Source organism: Pyrus communis, chromosome 3 (assembly GCF_963583255.1).
Source record: "Pyrus communis chromosome 3, drPyrComm1.1, whole genome shotgun sequence".
NCBI classification, from domain to species: Eukaryota; Viridiplantae; Streptophyta; class Magnoliopsida; order Rosales; family Rosaceae; genus Pyrus; species Pyrus communis.
Window position 1 is genome coordinate 29,403,593 of NC_084805.1, and position 18,971 is coordinate 29,422,563.

At 38.9% G+C, this 18,971-nt stretch overlaps 5 protein-coding genes and 1 non-coding gene across 7 annotated transcripts; 3 read left to right on the plus strand and 3 right to left on the minus strand.

The window, feature by feature from the left end:
- Window positions 1-508: 508 nt before the first annotated feature.
- Window positions 509-937, plus strand: LOC137728612 (uncharacterized). Its single transcript, XM_068467344.1, has one exon. The coding sequence runs from the start codon at window positions 509-511 to the stop codon at window positions 935-937; it is 429 nt and encodes a 142-aa protein (XP_068323445.1).
- A 546-nt stretch (window positions 938-1,483) lies between these two features.
- Window positions 1,484-3,464, minus strand: LOC137728613 (probable serine/threonine-protein kinase PBL23). The gene is made up of 5 exons (XM_068467345.1): window positions 3,281-3,464; window positions 2,847-3,028; window positions 2,544-2,733; window positions 2,072-2,463; window positions 1,484-1,762 (listed from the first exon to the last, which is right to left on the minus strand). Exons 1-5 carry the CDS (start codon window positions 3,462-3,464, stop codon window positions 1,484-1,486), a joined length of 1,227 nt encoding a protein of 408 aa, XP_068323446.1.
- A 1,107-nt stretch (window positions 3,465-4,571) lies between these two features.
- On the plus strand, window positions 4,572-7,077 carry LOC137729706 (cardiolipin synthase (CMP-forming), mitochondrial). Of its 2 annotated transcripts, none has more exons than XR_011068027.1 (8): window positions 4,572-5,187; window positions 5,287-5,353; window positions 5,456-5,530; window positions 5,651-5,702; window positions 5,913-6,114; window positions 6,214-6,288; window positions 6,433-6,527; window positions 6,620-7,077. XR_011068027.1 is itself a non-coding variant. In XM_068468713.1 (8 exons), exons 1-8 carry the CDS (start codon window positions 4,691-4,693, stop codon window positions 6,708-6,710), a joined length of 1,038 nt encoding a protein of 345 aa, XP_068324814.1. In that variant the 5' UTR covers window positions 4,572-4,690; the 3' UTR covers window positions 6,711-7,077. The 2 variants fall into 2 exon arrangements, 1 of the variants encoding a protein (XP_068324814.1); XM_068468713.1 differs by having other exon boundaries at window positions 6,029-6,114.
- A 1,169-nt stretch (window positions 7,078-8,246) lies between these two features.
- On the plus strand, window positions 8,247-12,320 carry LOC137729055 (chaperone protein ClpB1-like). The gene is made up of 9 exons (XM_068467877.1): window positions 8,247-8,321; window positions 8,888-9,040; window positions 9,131-9,366; window positions 9,476-9,763; window positions 9,916-10,241; window positions 10,344-10,680; window positions 10,774-10,983; window positions 11,415-11,816; window positions 11,924-12,320. The coding sequence occupies exons 2-9, from the start codon at window positions 8,899-8,901 to the stop codon at window positions 11,981-11,983; spliced, it is 2,001 nt and encodes a 666-aa protein (XP_068323978.1). The 5' UTR covers window positions 8,247-8,321; window positions 8,888-8,898; the 3' UTR covers window positions 11,984-12,320.
- Window positions 12,321-13,048: 728 nt separating this feature from the next.
- On the minus strand, window positions 13,049-14,623 carry LOC137729576 (small ribosomal subunit protein mS86 (rPPR1)-like). Its single transcript, XM_068468551.1, has one exon. It carries the CDS (start codon window positions 14,529-14,531, stop codon window positions 13,353-13,355), a length of 1,179 nt encoding a protein of 392 aa, XP_068324652.1. The 5' UTR covers window positions 14,532-14,623; the 3' UTR covers window positions 13,049-13,352.
- Window positions 14,624-14,724: 101 nt separating this feature from the next.
- Window positions 14,725-14,796, minus strand: TRNAW-CCA (transfer RNA tryptophan (anticodon CCA)). The gene has a single exon. It is a non-coding gene; the product is annotated as a tRNA-Trp (tRNA).
- Window positions 14,797-18,971: the final 4,175 nt, after the last annotated feature.

Genomic DNA, 18,971 nt, shown 5'->3' on the forward strand with positions numbered 1-18,971 from the left:
AAATGTGATATCCAAAGAGAATCTCAATGCGAATTTTTCTACTCTTCGTTGCAAAAAGTACCAAAACTCTCTTTTAATTAACCAATTATGTTACCATTACTTGGTTGACGCACATTTACACGTTAAACTAGTTTTTTTTTTCTTCTAAATAATACATGCCGGTGTGACGGTTAAACTGAAAAATTACCCACTGTTTTGATCAACCAACCCTACCATGGAAGTGAATTGGAGTTCCACAGTCAAAAGGGCAAAAAATTAATCCGGGGATTATGCATGCTTTTACTGCAACCACCCGGATCATATGATGTCTTAACCGATGCGCCAATTATGCAGAATCGCAGGCTGTCCACTTTACCTAAAGCACACTGCATCAAGAGTTTTATAAACATGGAAGCAGAAGATGCCCTAATTTTAAAGCAATCCTTCCTTCCTTCCCCTCAACTTTTCTTCACCCACAAGCTGCTTCTTACATCACCCTCCACACCTTTTTATGAAAATAAAATAAATCATGCAGTATAAAGCCGGCAGCGCAACAGAAACCAGCTTCCCTCAAACAAATCCCATGGCCGCAGCAACAGCTCCGATCGCTATAGGCACGCGAGGCACGGTTGGATCGCTTGTCAGGAAGGAGATCGAGTACTTCAGCAAGATTGAGCTCGACCGGCATGGTAGCTCAAGCCCAATGAAGCCTCTGGGACAGATACTCGGCTTGACTTCTGGCGGTAGTGGTAGTCATTGTGGCAAGTCTGGTTTCCGGCTATTGTTAATGGCATGGAGGAGGAGGAAGAGGAGAGGCGGCAGTGGCAGTGGCAGCGGCAGAGGGTTCTTGTCAAGTATGTGTTTTGCTGCAGAAGTTGCGGAAACCAATCGGCGAAATGGGGTTCCCGGGTTTAGTTACAAGATCCTCAAGGATGACATGAACAACTTGAGCATTTAACTTAAGGCAAATTCTCAAAAGCGCTTTTGAATTTTTTTTTTTTTTTTTTTTTTTTTTTAATTTATTGAGCTTTTTTGTACAATTTTGTTATAGGACCTTGTTAATAGTTTTTCTTTTGCCAAATCTCGTCTGAATCATGATTTTTTTAGGACTATTCGGAGTGAGTTCCTTTGTTTGGACAGGACATTTGGATCACGTTGCCATTCCCAGATATAGAGAAGAAGTTTGTTGCTCTGTATCTGATCAAACTGGATCGTCAGTTGCTATAGAACCCATCACTAAAATACCCCTAAAGAGAGAGAGGGCTAATTGGCGAAGCGGAACAGGTTTTCATGGATGGCAATGCAGAATGTGACGATATCCTTAGCCAATCAATCATTGTTGTGTTAGGAAATTTAAAATGCATGATAGTGCGTGATTGCCAAATTCTTATACTTTGTAAGGAAAATTATAAATAAAAGATCCCCTTCTTCCATTACAGTTAGATATAGCTTGAATAGCTGCATGGCACATTCTTCAGCTTGCACATTGATCCTATTGCTATAGCTATTTGTCACCTCCGAAACTTCCTTTGCTTACCGACTCAACGTGCGCGCCTCTGTTTCCCAATGCACCCTTGGCACTTTTTCTGTCGTATACTGGCAACGATAGGTGCCCGAGAGCGGTCACAACATCACCCATCACAGGCCGGTAATCAGCTTCCTCGTTCAGACACATTGCTGCAATTGCAACAGCTTGGTTCAGACCCTTCGCCGGATATCTTCCTCGAAGTAACGGGTCAATCATCGATGCGTATTTCTTTCTGTCCTTTAGCTTTGGCTTTGCCTGCATGAATGGAAAGGGACCAGTATTAGGGTTGCAAGAAACATGTAGTCTTATATGATGAGAAATTCTTTGTGCAACACGTCTAGTCTTTCTTAGAGATAGGAATGCGTTGAGAAAACCTCACTTCTTTCAATTTTCTTCTACTAGTAAAAGTGAGGTTTTCTCAAAACATCATATCTTTAAGAAAGACAGGACGCCTTGTACAAAGTCGGACTGTTATAGGATGAAAATAAAAAGATGGTAAGAGGTAAAAAGATTTTCAAGTTTCCAATTACAAGTAGTTTAGCTACTCCAGGATTGTTAGCATACCCAACTGACTAGGATCTGCTCCCCAACCGGTCTTTGATCATCAATAGCTCTCCTTCCTGTGATTAACTCGAGAAACACAACTCCGAAGCTGTAGACATCGGACATTATTGTCAGCTGTCCTGTTGAAGCATACTCCGGTGCACAGTAGCCATAAGTCCCCATCACTCTAGTAGTCACATGGTCCTTGTCTCCGGTTGGACCTAACTTAGCAAGTCCAAAATCAGAGAGCTTTGGACATAATTTTTCGTCTAGCAAAATGTTTGAAGCTTTCAAATCACGGTAAATCACTGGCGGATTGGCAGTTTCGTGCAAGTACTCGAGCCCTTTTGCTGCTCCTTCGGCTATTTTCATCCTTGTGTACCAATCAAGAGGCTCCCTATTTGGATATATATCTAAAGACAAAGAAAATGTGGTTACTTTTGTGCCATAGAAGAGCGAAAATCTTCGGGTTACACATTGTGTTTCTGCATACCTAGAAGGTGATTCTCCAAAGATCCATTGACCATAAATTCATACACTAAAATTCTCTGATCTCCTTCTGCACAATAGCCAATAAGATTGACGAGGTTCGCGTGTTGAACCAAACTCAACATGATAACTTCAGAGCAGAACTCTCTGCTCCCTTGCAACCCTTTCCTGTCGAGTTTCTTTACCGCCACAATCTGAAATGAATGTAATTGAAAACATGAACAGCAAGATCTTCTTATGACTATCATCAAAGCGTGTGAGCTCAGAAGTGCGCACACACGCATAAGAGATGGGGAGAGAAACATACCTGTTTAATGCTGTCCAAGTAACCTTTGTACACCTTCCCAAATCCACCTTCTCCCAGCAGAGAATCAGGATTGAAGTTATCAGTTGCAGCAGCCAGTTCCTCGTATGTAAAAAGCTGCGCAGATTTCTTCGCCTGTCCCGTCTTTAGTATCTCCTTCTGTAAATTCCTGCATTGGCTGCTACCTGCACATTGATCACATTGCCTATGTAAACATCATATTTCCACAACTACAGTTTTCTTTTCATGCATAATGTGTATATTTCAACGCAAAAATATGGTCAAAAATCGAAATCTAGTCTATAAATTCCAGCAATTTAACCAACCCTGCATCGTTTTACATTAATTCCAGTTAGCAAACATCTTCACCTACCAAAACCTTCATTGCATTGCATTAAAACTAAAACTAAATGAGAAATCAGTAACGTTTTCTGGACCTGACTTAACCGAAAAAGTTGCTAAAAGCGAGTTCAATCTCATCCCACCACTACAGTATGGCCTTATTATTCTGGCCCTCCTCACAGACTCTTCAGGCTCGTCGACGTCCACCTTGCAACATGAGAAGCAAGTCATCCTGCTCTCCTCCCTCCCCGGCGCCTCTGCCGCTGACAGAGCCGTCATTGGTTCTGCAAACTCTCAATGAATGCCAATGGCAAGCATAAAAACTACATCAGCAATTGGCAGCAACAAATATGAAGAAAAAGCTTTGAAGTTGGAAGTTTGAAACCAACATTGGTAAAGACCATTGAGTTTTTATGTTTTCGGACAAAATTGGAACCATTGAGTTAGAGCCGTATAATTCAACAGACGCGTTCTCTAGAACAGTTTTGCTAATGTTGTTTAATTATGTCAACAAACTTCTACACTTTCGAGAAAACTCAAACGAGTATATCATACCACATTAGAGTTTGAATGAAGAAAATATCACCCTTAATTTGACGAAACTTTCGAGATTTGACTATAGTACTTTGATGGTATTGATAAATTAACAATTAATATAAAATTAGAAGTACTAAGCCCAATAAAAATTGGGATGGGCCTTTGTTCATGGACTACAATGGCAAAAAGCCTAAACCATTTAAAAGTGAATAAAAATACAAAAGAGAGGAAATTCCACGTGTAAAAGACAAGAAGTAATCGCCACGTGTCAATCGGACCGCCAAGCCGACCTAAGACCATCTTCAACCGAAGGCTGGCCAAATGGCTCGTTTTAACCCTCTGGTCCTTCAATAAATTGATATTTTAATTAACAGTGCAGGACCATACTTCTTACCATCTGCAACCGAGGGTCATAAGGCTCGTTTTAGCCTTGTCACAAAAAACCGTCTTCAACCAATGGCCATAGAGCCAAACAAATTAAATGTAATATAATTAAATATTTAAAATAAATTGTAAAAGGAACTACAACTACAACTACACCTTTTATAATTGTCTCACATTAGCAATGGGAGATGAATGAGCAAGGAAACATACTTATAAAATGAACACCCCAACTTTGACCAAATCACCTTTCTTGGCCCAAAAAATCTAAACCCATAATTAAATATTTTTTTAAAATTTTGGTCCCAAAAAAAATAATAAATAAATAAATTAAATATGACATCTTCATACGGCTCCGTCCAGGGCTGGCTGGCTGATTTGGATCAGCCGGTTGGTCCTCTGGCTTATTTCTTTTGTTGAGTAGGGTTCACAAGCCCTTTACCCTGGCTTTCAGTTAAAGATGATTTTCGAGTTATTTTCAGCCTTCTACATCTTTGATTAGATGGCATAAGCCCAGCAAAACCCAAATTTTACAGTTGAGTTTTCCGCCAATATTTTTTCCTTCCCCAGAATGCTTCAATTCAGCCATGGCGGTCTTCCGGTCCCTGAAAGCCCTAATCCAAAACCCTAAGAAATCATCCAGAGCCTTCCTCACCGCCACCGCTTCCTCCTCCTCCATCTCCGCCCCTCTTCACTACTCTCCTCTCTCCTACCCTCTCTCTTACCCCCTCTTCCGATTGCCGTCTCAGATTTCCAGGACCTTCCTCTCTCCGCTCTCCAATTGGATCGTTCCTTTTCACGGACCGCTCTTCCTCTCCCGCCCTCCATGGAAGCTCTCGCAGTCCTCCACTCCGCTCTACCTCGGCGGAAACGGCATCGTCCTCAGAAAGATCGAAGCTTCATTGCACTTGAACCTGCTAAGGAGGAGACCGAGCTTCTCGCTCCCATTGGAGGTTGGGTCACTCTCGCCGGCTCCGACGGTGGTGGATCGCGGTGTCGGGTTGAAAGATGTCAGTGACGATTTCGTCAATTTGCCCAATATGATCTCCATGAGTCGTTTGATTTCGGGTCCTTTGCTTGGATGGTAAAACCTTTTTTTTCTTTCACAATTCCTCTATTTTATTTTGTGGGTGTGTGTTTTTAGTTTAATTAATTTGTAATTTGGAACTGGTATGGTATGCAGGATGATCACAAATGAATGGTACTCTTCTGCAATGGTGGGATTGGCAATGTCTGGGGCAAGTGACTGGGTAAGTTATTTCGAAGCCTTTTTCGGAGACAAGAATTTTAAGCTGGACACACGGTTGCTAGTTTTCGTGAGATTTGATTTTACTTGTGCGTTGATTGTATAGTTGGATGGATACATGGCTAGGAGGATGAAGATCAATTCTGTTGTTGGGTCCTATCTGGATCCCCTTGCTGATAAGGTATAAGTGCTTTTCAGTTTTCGGTTCTTTCAAAAGTGGTGCCTTTGAATTCCTAGTTGCTTGTGGTTTGGGTTGTTGATATGCCATTGTGTGTTGCTTTGTGATGTCCTTGTGATACAGGTTCTTATAGGATGCGTTGCTTTGGCCTTGGTGCAAAAGGGTCTTCTTCACCGTAAGTACCAAATTGTCCGTTTACATATTTGATTTTTATATCACATTGATGATTGAGCTATTGTCGTTAATACAAACACAGGCTCCACACATGCACATTGATTCAGAGACTGTATTTAGATTGCAACTATACACAAAGAAATTTTGTTCACAGCCACATTCTCGGCGTACCTATCTGAGTAAATACTTGGCCTATGTTTGCTTTTTTCAGTTAGTTTCTTAGTTTATCTTTGGTATCTGAAGCCTTTATTGGTTTACTCTAAAGATGTGCGTTGGGAAACTAGTTTGCCATTGGAACTAATTGCGTTTGATTTTGGGATTCTGAAGCCGGACTGGTTGGACTCATTGTGTTCCGGGATGTTGGCCTTGTTGGTGGTGCAGTTTATCAAAGAGCTAGTAGCTTGGGGTGGAAGGTGAGATCTTTTGTTCATTTTTCTTATCAACGTCTTGGCCCAAATAATTTGGTTACTCATGTTGCCAAAATCTGCTTTGACAATGTTGAATTTTTTCAGTGGAATAGTTGGTCCGACTTTTTCAACCTTGATGGAACCCGTCCCAAGAAGGTCGAACCGCTCTTTATTAGTAAGGTAAGCTTTATTCTCTACCAAGTATCACACAGTGCTCAAGGCTAGAGATTGAGATAAAATTTCTGTGGTGCTTGCGGTTGTTGTTTGGTTGTGATTAAGGCGCCTTCTACGTTTCCTAACAAATAATACTATGAACGTTTACAGCTTAACACGGTCTTCCAGTTGATTTTAGTAGCGGCAGTTCTCCTTCAACCAGAGTTTGGAACGCAAGAAACTCAGTCATACATTGCATACTTGAGGTGATCTGACGCAGAAATCAGCTGTCTTGTAACTTGTTTTCTTTGGTATTATATATGTTCAGAGAGCTCATTGTTCATTAAAATTGGTGCAGTTGGTTAGTTGCATCAACAACAGTGGCTTCCACAGCAGCGTACGGGGCACAACACTTGAGGAGATCTGCATTGAGCGCTCGGAAATCCTAATTTAAGTAACGCTGTAACTCTTTCAGCCTGCAACATCACGGAGTTCCAATGCGCAGCGTAAATTCGTTTTTCACACTTGGGAAACCGATCACACCCGCAGTTTTTGTGAGCTACAGGCGCGGATTGCGTAAAAGAAAATTGCAACGGGATGTCAACTCGTTGAAGATGTGAACAGTAGCAATGAGAGATTCCTTACCTGTATAGCCCTAGAGAAATTTTGGAAAAGAGAAATGTAACACATATACTGATGTCGGATTAAAGTTCTTGACGTCCGAACTTTGTAGCTTTTCGAAACCTTTTCGGGTTCAGAACACTGCTTGCCATGCCGGAACTCGTAACGGCATATATGAGAAATTACCCTTCCAGTGGGGTGTGATGACTTTTCAGTTGGCTTATAGGCTTATAGAAGCTTCCTAAATTTTGAAAAGTAACAAAAAACCAAAGTGGTGTTGACGGTATTCTAAATCAATCAAGAAGCAGTACGATCTCTCGAGAGGTCGCTCTAAACAGGCTTCTCCCAGGCTAAACAGGATTAGTGTGACGTCGAAAGTACCATAGAACATGAGACTTGTGTTTTTACAGAGTGTACGATGCTGCAGACTTGTAAACCTTACTTCTTACTTTTGTGTTTTAGTCAAAGATCCAACGGTTGGGATTAAAGTACATAAAACATGCATTTTTATGTTTTTAATTAAAGATTTAATGGTTGAAATTAAAGTATACAAAAGTTATATTTTTGTGGAACTTATTTTAAAATGACGTGGTCGGATGTCCTACCGAAGCATTGTTGGTCTTCTTTAAGAGCAAGCAAGTCCAGCGGAAGCTTTGGCCCTGTGGATAAGGGACCTTTTCAACGCAATCCCCTCTCTTTCTTGCTCCAGCCCATGCAGGCAATTGGGCTAAAGGGGGCCTGTGTGAGAGGGGAGGCACGAATCCAAGGCCCAAGCACCTGAGGGCGTTGATGCAAGGCGACGTCAGCTAGGTTATAAAATTAAAAAAAAATGTAATAAAATTTAATAAAATTAATAAAAAAATTTCTATAAATATTTTATCATTATCCTCCACCTTACACCATAATTTTATATTTTCTCCAATATTTTGGGTTGTAAATTCTTATTTAATGACACGTGGTGCAATGAGAAAGATTAAAAATCATATCCGAAATTACAAATAAAATTATTTTTTATTATTTTATAAAATAAAAAAATACTAATATTTTATTACCTATTGTCATTGCTATTCAGTTTAAAGGTGAAAATGCAAAAAATAATTATTGTTCATTAAAAATAATTACTATTCATTGAATGAAGGAGATTTAGTAGGCAATTGCCCTGAGACCTTCCAACACTGGAAGTGCTCTAAACGGTGGGCCTATGCGCTTTGTAGGACCCAAATGACCACATCGGTCTCGGTCGTTTCGTTTCAGCCGGTTCGAACGACCGGGTGAGGTCGGTTAGCAATTGGCAGTTAAAACCTCACTCCCTCCCTCCTCATTTGCGCTCTTTTCCCCAAAAAAAAAAAAAAAAAAAAAAAAAAAAAAGGGCCAATTAAAAGGCTTTAAGCGATCTCTCACGGGCGAGACTTCACCTCTCCGACACTGCGAAAAACCAGGTTAGGGTTTTGAGATTTTAACGTTGTTTCGTAAAAATTAGGGCTTTCTCTTCCTTTCGTCCCTCCCCTCTTCCTTGTTCATTCACCAAAATTGAAACATCCGTCTGCGTAATTTCTGTCGGATTAGAGTGAAATTTCGTTTCGTGGCCGAGAAAAGGTAGGAACTTGAAGCTTCTGAATTTCCAATGTAACGCAATCGCACGTTAATTGTCGGGGACAATGGTGGTTTGGGGTTTTCACGACAGTCCCTGAAAATTAAGTAAATTCGATTTTAGCCCACTTCCACAGTAAGTCTAGTTCAATTGGAATTGAAATTTTTGGTTGGACAAGTTAGTTTCAGGAATACTTCTTATTGCAGTAGGAAACTATACTGTGTTTAATCTTTGTTCTTTATTTAATTAAACAAAAATCAAATTAATTTGGGGCTGCCCGACAAAATTGTAAATTAGGTTTGAAGGGTTCTGGATTTTTTGCATAATTAGTGTGTTTTCAATTATGGGTTTTGGTTAATGACCGAAAATCCGAAGTTTTGTGTTTCTGACAGAGAAATTGTGATGAAGTTGTAGGTGTGGCAGAGATGGGTACAGAGCAATGGATGGGGGAGTTTGTTAAGAAGCTCCAGGTTGAAGATCAGGAGAAGTTGGAGCTGGCTTATGGTGTTGAAATCGAAGCCGAGGCAGTGGTAGTTGCTTCCCGCATCATCATGCAATACCCCGATGGTTAGTTGATTGGTACCGCTATTCTTTTCTCAATCTTTAGTGTGAAAATGCCATGTTAGTTAAGGTTTTGTCATTTTTTTTGTTGTTCAGTTTTTCAGTTCAATAGTAGTGGAGGAGAATTCGATGACACCAGGAAGGAAATTTTGCAAAATAAGGTTGTTGAGCTTTTAGAGGAAGCTTGTGTAAAATTGAGGCATAAATTTGAGTATTCTAGACAAGAAGAGGATGATCTAGATGTTGGTGAGTACCAGTTGCATCGCACACTAGTTGAGTTAAACGAAATCAAGAAAGAAAGAGATCCATCCACACAAAAGTGGAGTGATCGTGTAAGCTACACTTATTAGTTACAAGCAACATTGGTATTTTTTCACTTTTTCTTTTTCGGTATTCACTGTTTTCCTAAGAAATATGCAATGTTGGGTTCATGTCACTCAGTTGACAAAGGAACATGAAGAATTGAAGGTTATGTGGAACCAGTTGGAGATGAACTGGATGCAAGTAAAAACTTCACGGCAGAGATATGACATCAGAGCTCGAGAGGCACTTTTGTTGGAAAGGATGCATGAAAGGTTGGTCTTTTGTATAAATGAGGCAAGACTAAAGATGGTGAACAGTTTCTCTGGGATGTTGCAATGGATTGATGACCATGTGACCGAGCTTTTATATACAACTCGCAAAGATTTTAAGCATGAGCTAACCGTTAGCCCGCACGTTGTTGCAAAGGTGGATATATTTTTTACTTACTCCTGTGCTAGACTTTTGCTTCCTTTACTGACATATGACATGACACTCTAGGTGACTGGCCTTTTTTATTCTTATTAGAAATTGAAAAGTGATTCACTTTCTCGGTCTCAATAGTTTTGCATCATATGTAGGCGGCAAGCCCCTTGATTGATGCTCCACCGCCATTGTTGCTTTCTGAACCTACACTGCCTAAGAACCTTGAACAAAGAATTGCTAAGAGGGTAGTTGGGCAAGAACATGTTCTACTTGCAATAACTGCTGCTCTATCAAAGCAGAGGCCTGAGCAACGCCCTATTGGATCCTTCCTCTTCATGTGCGGCTCCGGTTATGGGAGGACAGAAATGGCCAAATCTTTAGCCGGACTACTTTTTGATAACAAAGACATGATAGCAGAGTTTGACCTGGCAAAATACTCAGGTCCAAATTCTTTCTCACGCCTCGTTGGACTTCTTTCTAGGTAATTGGTCAATTGAGTGATGCTTTCCAACATTTTTTTTTTTTCAGTTTGAATTTTTCGTAAGTTTATTTTTACATTATTTCTGGACTTTTGCTCCTGTAGTCATGTGGAGCCGGGCATGAAGAGGGAACGCTCAGAGGCTGTTAAGAAGAGGCCTATAGGTGTCATTTTGTTTGACAATGTTGACAAGGCTCATGAATCTGTTATTGACATTCTGACCGAGATTATAGGTTTTGGTCATCTAATAGATGGTCAGGGGAACATTGTTGACTTCACTAAAACATTGATAATCATGACAACAAATGTTGGATGTGATAAATACTGGCCATGGAATTGCAAATGTGCAGATGAAGTTCAGAAGTTCCCCGTCAAAGAAGGATTATATGATGATGAATGGGAAACAAAACACAATTTATGTTACCTTTCTCTTCTGAGGGAGGTAAATGTTGGGAAATTCATATCTATATTATTTTGTTGAAAGGAAACCATTATCATGTTTACCCAAATCACCTTTGGATCTTCTCTTTTGCAGGCAAAACAGCATTTCAGACCTCAGTTGCTTGAATATTTGGATGATGTGATTGGAATTAGGTCTCTATCTGTTCAGCAGTTGAAGGCGGTTGCTAGACTGCAGCTAAGGGACATTGCCAGCTGCATGACGCAGAAGGGCCTCATTATATACCCATCTGAAGCTGCATTAGATATTATCATCCAGAGGTCAACTTGGCTTGGAGATAGAATCGTATGTTTTTCATAAGTGGCGATCTTTCCTACTGGAACTGTGAAAACCTGGAGTAAAAATTAACTATTTATATCAATAAAAAGGAAACAAACAGCTAGGTTAACCAAGTAAACTAGTTCAGATGTATTGTGGAGAGCTGGAAAGGAGCTATTGTCCCCCAATCTTCTAGATTTCTCATATCCATATTAACACTGAATAAAGCTTGCTTCTTTGTAAATACGAACAAATAATGCTTTCCAAGAAAATTATAATGAACATTATATGAGAAAAGTCATTTCGAGTAAGTCAACAGAAATCAGTACTCTTTACTTTTCCTTAACAGATCTTTTACAAATTATATGCAACGTTGATTGAACGCATGGCAATAAGCATTTTTTCTGATAGTAATTGTGCTGTGGTGTACAATATTGATTGCTGCTGTTATTGTACAGAGAGGTGGAGAGAGAATAAGGATGTGGCTTGAAGAGAACTTGGTTCCGCTGCTGTTTGAGAAGCTTGCGAAGACCGGTTTAAATGAGTTGTCTATCATTTATATTGAAGCCTCGGTGGAGACAAACCACTTGTCCTACAGCTGGGCAAATTGTGGACATTCATTGGATGAACAAAATATGAACCAATTAATATACTTAAGGGATTTGAGATTGATGTACCGTAAAGAGAAAGAACGAGCAAAGAATGTCTATGTTCTAAGAAAACTTCACAACAGATTAATCGCAAGTGCCAATGCTGAATTGGGTCATGTTACTGCTGTTGTTCAAGAGCTGGTTAATACAGTTCATGATCTAGTTACAATTCCCAGCGGTATCAAGTCTTTGCTCGACAATCCTAAAATGGTACGTAATTCTGTTCTCTCTGGCACTCGCTCTTTCTGAATGAGTGTTAACTAAGTTGAATATGAGTGCATATACATAATACTTCCACTATTCACGACTCTTTTTAGGTGGCGGAGGCAGCCTTGAACGAGGACGAGGTTAGGCAGAACAAGAGGGCTAAAACATGAAGCAAGGATCGAGTTGCTCGGAGATTGAATTACGAAAGTTTTGATCCAGTAGCTCATTGTATGGAGAAGCCGGAAATATGATCTTTTACCCTTCTTCAGATTGCAATTTGCTAACTTGCTTTTTCGGGTTCAACTCTTCTAACGATGCGAATCTTGCTGCACCCCCTTTGTCAAAAGGACTCGGCATAGACAGGATCAGCTGCCCGGAGTCCTGCGCTGTTTACTTCGCAAAGCTGGCCGAAGTTTCATGCAGATGTAAAATACTAACTTATCAGACTAACCAAAGTGTTTTTTTTGGGCCAAGTTTTACAGAAGAATTTTTTATGGAGTTTCACAATTTTTAGCTTCAGTGTAAATATTTAATTTGATCGACATTACTGTAAATCCGTATTTACTTTTACCCCAGGTAAGGGTCAACTCCAAGCCGATCGAATGCATGTATTTGTTACATATGTAATGCACTCGTCGTGCATTGAACCATGACAACGTAGAAATTCTCTGTGCTAGACGTAAATATAAAGTAAATTGTAGCAACGGTCCTTCAACTTTAACTCAATTGAAGCAATTGTCTATCAACTCATCAAAACGTCCGACTATGGTCCCTCAACTAAAAATTCATTACCATTAGTCCCTCAACTTTAATCCATCTAGAGAAATAGTATCTCAACTTTAACTCAATTATAGCAATGGTCCTTCCAACATAACTCATTTTGACAAAATTCTTACGAAGTTGACGAAAATGACTATATCTACATGTTTTGATAAGTTGAGAGACCCTAATTGTAGCAATAGTCCTTCCAACATAACTTATTTTGACTAAATTCTAACGAAGTTGATGAAAATGATCATAGGTACACATTTTAATGAGTTGAGGGACTAATTTGATTAGAGTTGAGAGACCATTGTTACAATTTACTCTACAAAATGGACGGATGGATTTTGTACCAGCAATTTGAATAATGATTCGATTACCCGTTGACAGTTTGCCCTTGATTCGTTAAAAGGACGGATTTTGTTTGCATTGATAATGTCATTGGTACGACATTTTGCCATTGATCCATTAAAACGACGGATTTTGTATTGATAACGTCATTGGTCGGAATAATGTCGACAATGTATCGTTGATACATTTTGCTAGCACAAAGTTGATCTTGTGCGCAGGATTTGTCGACACAAAAGTTGAGCGGAGAAGTGAATGCCAAGGCACAATGTATGGTTGTTCAAACATTCTTATACACACGAGATTGTGTAAGGCAACTCAGCAACAAAATTTCTTCAACCAAAAAACACTGAAACAGAAGATTGTATTTCGAGCAAGAAACAAGAAAATCATAACAAGAAGTAAACCATCTTCTTCCTCACTGAGTTCTCACTGCGGCAATCCAGCTTCAACTTCATTCCACTGATCTTGATTCGCCGAAAACTTCTCCTTCATCTGCCCGATGACCTCCCTTGCCTCCGCCACCTTGGAAGCCTTCACCAGGCCGTCCACAAGCAACTTCATTGTTCCGAAATTCGGAACCCAATTCTTCTCAATGCTCTCCTTAGCAAACTGCAACGCACTCTCAAACTCCCCACCTTTGGACAGGAAATACACAAGAGTGAAGTAGCAGTTAGCATCCGGCTTAAATCCGCGGTTCACCATGTTCTTAAACAAGTTCTTCGCCTCGTCCAATTTCCCTTCCTTGCAAAACCCATGAATCAAATGGCAAAACGTGACTGCATTCGGCTTCATCCCCCTCGAAAGCATCCCGTCCAGCAACGCTTTCGCCTCGGAAGACCTCCTCAATTTACACAAACTCTTGATCCTAATGTTGTAAGTAGAAAGCCCTGGCTGAAACCCGTGCTTCTCCATCAAATTCGTCACCTTCCCAACGTCTTCAAACTTCATTTCGGTGTAAAATCCGGTGAGCAAATGCCCGAATGTGTTGGCATCCGGCTTCACATTCTTCCTCTCCATCTCCGCCAGCACCGAGTAGGCGGAGCTGGTGGTGCCCGCCTCCGAAAACGCCTTGATCACGTAATTGTAAGTCTCCAAATCGGGCTGGATCCCGTAAATCTTCGGGAACTCGAGAAAAACCCGGTTCACCTCCTTGTAATTCCTGGAGAATATACAGGCCAGCAGCAACGCGTTGAGCGTCTTGACGTTCCGAGGAATCCCCAATTCATGGCAGCGCTCGAAGGTGCGGACGGCGTGGTCGGGCATGCCGGCCTGGCCGTAGAGGATGATGGCGTGGGATGCGAATCGCTGCGTTTTGAGATCGGGGCGGGAGGCGAAGAGGTCGTCGAGGAACTGGCGGATGAAGTCGTAGTGGTTGTCGTCACGGAGGCGGTTGATGGCGACGGAGAAGGCAATGCGATCGAGGTGGGATTCGGGAGTTAGGGAGGCGGATTTGCAGATTTCAAGGATTTTGGAGGGGTCTTTCTCGGATTTGAGGAGGGCGATGGCGGTCCTAGTTTTGTCCTTTGAGGAGAGTGGGGCCGCCGTGGAGAGGTGGCGGGCATGGCTGGTGAGGGCGGCGTGGCGAAGGCGAGATAGAAGAGACATGGCTTTCAGAGAGAGAGAGAGAGAGAAATGGAGGCTGGGTTTAGGGTTTTGCAGAGGGATTAGGGAAAGGGGGTGAGAGGGACAGTGACCGAGAAAAAAGTTTTGGTTTTGTGATCCGGTGTGGGTGACGTTGGTGAGTCCGTCTCCGTCATGTAAAAAAAAAAAAAAAAGGAAAATCGGGGGTGAGGGGTTTTGAACCCGACGTGAATCGAACACGCAACCTTCTGATCTGGAGTCAGACGCGCTACCATTGCGCCACGGATCCCCGGCTGATTGTTTCTGACGTGTCATCTTATTTATAAACTAGCCTTCGTCGTAAAAGGCATTTTTTTGAATCACGGCGTGCTACGGGTGACTACACATTTTTTGAATCACATTATTGCTAACTCATTTTGAGTCTAAGCTCACCTCCTCCTCTTTGGTGTAGATAATATCGTTTGTTCAAAAAAAAAAAAAATTTCATTTGACAACTAATTGAATCAAATTATTATACGCGTGCGAAAAACCCTTTTTATAACCGGCACTACGCGCCTCTTAAAATGTTTTGAACGTATTTAAAAATAAAAATAAAAATTAATATTTAATAAACAAATAATTGAATCACATTATTGTTAACTTATTGTGAAGTACTAATTAAAAAAAATTGTACAAAAAAAATTAATTATTAAAAAACACTATTTATATGACAAGCACTCATGTATTATTTGATTCATTATTTTGAGTTGCTTTTAATTTTTTTTGTTTGAAGAGCATTGCTGTCCCATTATTTTTTGTAAAGCCCGTTACCCAAATAAGATTCTGGTTTTATATAGTCGTATAGATAAGTCCAGTTGAAAGCAACACAAAAAAGAAAGGAATCTGTTTGGTCATAATTTTTGTGTTATAATTCGATTTGTTGACCCAGTTCGCATGGTCAGTAAAACATGTGACATGTTTTAACATGTCTAAAGAATCATGTAAGCTGTTAACTCGCATACGACTCTTATTCCGTACAAAATGGTCTAAATTCAATGTGAAAGTACAAATTTAACTCGTTCATTTGTTTAAAATGGGCAATTTTTTTGCTTATGAATATTAAGCGGTTTAATCATGTTATTACTTATAGGATTAGCAATACAATATTTGTTTCACGTTCAGGTTAACTCTAGTTATGTTTGTATCTTATTATCGTCGACACAAACCCAACGCACGAACGCATTTCCTTTGTTCCAACGAACTTATATCTAAATGGATTAGCCATAATAATTTAGATCGAATTCATTTTTGAAAGAAGAAAAAAAAATCGAATTTAAGACCTCTCTAATTAAAATGAAAAAGAATATTACCGGACCGTAATACTAAGTGACTTATTTATAATTAACTTAATTGTGTTATATTAATTATTGACTAGCAATCGGCATGCATGCTCCACGTGTGCAACTAAATTTGTTTTTTATTTTACTATGACTTATCATTAATGAGCACAAGTGACCACTCAAAAAAAAAAAAAAAAAAAAAAGACAAAAAGAAAAATAAAAAAGGGAAGTGTTATTGGCATTCTAAAAAATCTCATTCTACACTCCTCACAAATGTATTTTTCTTTTCAAATATAGAAAGTTTGGAGTATAGAATGAGATTTTTTTAGTACCAATAACAATTCCCATAAAAATAAAAATAAAAAGAAGAGAAAAGGAGGGGAATGTATAGAGACTAGAGAGGAAGAAGATGAGAAAAGTGGAGTTTATTTATTTATTTTAAAATTTTTAAATAGGATATGCTATATTTGCATGGCTGTGATATTAGTATAAAAACAATTAAATTTGTGTTAGGTGTATTTACTAAATTGTCCCTTTTTTTATTTTTTTTATTCAGTTATGATAAGAGAGTTAAAATGATCATTTATTAAAATTTTAGTTGACAAATAGAATTTTATTAATATGTGATTTAGATTGTAGTATTAATAAAAGTAGAGACTCACAAGACACAAGGTGTAAGACCAAACAAAATAAAATCACAAAAAAATTAGATCACGGTCGACAGCCCCGACACCGCTATACAGTCCATATTTCTATAAATATCACCCGAACACATGGGGCCTTTAAATCTAAACTTTTGTTTAGTAGGTCATCGGAATGTGACAGCATTTAAATGAAAATTTTACATTTTTTGTATATATAAAGTATTGCAAGAAAATTGGCATCCACAATCCACAATCCACATGTGTTTAGTTAAACCAACTCACATTAGGCCCTCGAGTTAGCTAAAGTGGTGATGGTTACTAGAGAAATGTTATAGATTAAGGCATGTTTGGATATGCGCGTATCATTTTTTGGAGAAGTTTTTCAGTGTACTGTAAATACAGTCTGCTAAATCAAATGTCATAGTACAATTGGTTGAATTTTTATTACACTTGGTTTACCAAATCGTTTTTCTGACACACCGAAAAATCTCTTCATTTTTGTTGGTATCATGTCATGCGTTTGTGAACACTTCGAAATTAGGTTGCCAGACCTAATTCTGTATTGTATTCAAGAATGATTTTTTATCTCGTACCCAAACAACTAGTTATGTCTTATTCAAATATCTTTTTCATGCCTCAAGAGAGTAAGCAACATGCCTAAATGCTTCATTCAAAAAAGTTAGGTTAAGTGCCTATTCCGCTGTAATTCAATTCTCTTAAAATTATATACTTTAATTATTGCCTCAAATATTGTCGATTTAGTTAATATTTTGTAAGGATGATCCATAAGGTACAACTTGAAAAATATATGGTTCGGATCGTTGAAGTTCGATGTGATATGGGTCTCACGATTAATCCCCATTCGTAAAAGAAAATAGGAATCTATTCCCTTAATGACTTTGATTAACCCTAATCTCTTACGATTTCAAGATTTTAAGCATGTTCAAAACAAGTATGCAGCTCTAATAAAACTTACTATAATTGTAAGTGAAATTTAAACTAAGAAATATTGAGTGTCATTGACCCACCTACTAAGAAATAACGTTAGGTGGTAGGGCGCAGTTGAAGGAGTAACATATAAGTTGGTGTGGTGGCATGATTGGTATCCAAGTATACGAGTTATATGTATATTATGCATGTCAAAGTCATGAAAGCAAGCCAAATATTGGCGAGGAACTTGTAAGTTTTGTCGACGTCTGCGCATCGGTTTTTCTTGTTGAAGTACCACACGTCTCAAATTCTGCATGAACACGAGTCATTTGACATTTTGACTGTTGAGAGGTGGGACTCAAATCCACAATGTCATTTTTGACCAATGTTTGATAATGTTTCGCGCGTTTAATTATATAAATAAAGTATACATACAAGAAGACAAAATAATTAGGTCACTTAGTATTACAGTTTAGTGGTATTTTTATTCACTTGTAAGTAAGAAATCTTAAGTTCGATTATTGTCAAATGCAAATTGAACCATATTTTTACTAGTCCAATGTGAGACTTAATCCAATCCTCTACCCCCATAGTATAGATAATACTGTTTGTTAAAAAAAAAAATGAATCTCAAAATTAGTCATGCTTAGTATAAACAACTCAAGCAGTTTTTCTCTTAACCATAAAGCTAGTTACACATAACAATGTATTTTTTTCTTTTGTTTTTGTGGTGAAGAACGGGGAATACAACCTAAAGAGCAAACACAAAACGGGTTCGAGGGACTCCAGCAACATCATTTATGATGGCTGGTTTAAATCAAACAGGAGGCTCATCAAATACAAAAATGCTCATATATATATATTAAAACTCTAGTTAACCAACTAATGGGCCATAATATTCTTTTTCATGTAAATGTGTTTCAACTCGCACTGGTTAACTTAGTATCATGCCTAAACAAAGGCAATATTTGCTATGTATGGTAAGTAAATTAGATTAGTTTTGTGGCGAGTTTTATGAAATTCGAAAAGAGTAATTCTAGTTAAGTTAAATTTTTAGACTAAATTTGCATACTAAATAATATGTTACAAAAAAAAAATACATTAATCAATACTTAAGTAATAATTAAATCAATAATTTTCATTTTAATTTACAAAATTAAGAAATTTGGCGCAAATCACACGGCCAAACCGGCCACACCACATAATCCAGGCAAGAAACTTCGCGTCACCTTCATGTAAAATTAATATTATTCAGCTGGCCAATCAACGGCTGTCTGGAATGGGAGGTGGGGGACCCCACGGCATAAGCGAATCTGCTATCGCATCTCCGCACTCGCATCACGTGGTCATCAGCCCCATCCACGTTCTCAAAATTTTAAACCAATTCCCAGGTTTAGGCGCCCCCTGCCAACTTTCTTTGGCGCCCAATTCCCAACTAATAATTTGCCCATTTTATTGAAATTTGGCATATTGTTAATTTCTGAAAATATGAAAGATGTTTTTGAAACTAACAAAACCAAATAGATTTTTTTTTTATAATGAAAAATGTTTTAGAGCATCTTGACATTAAA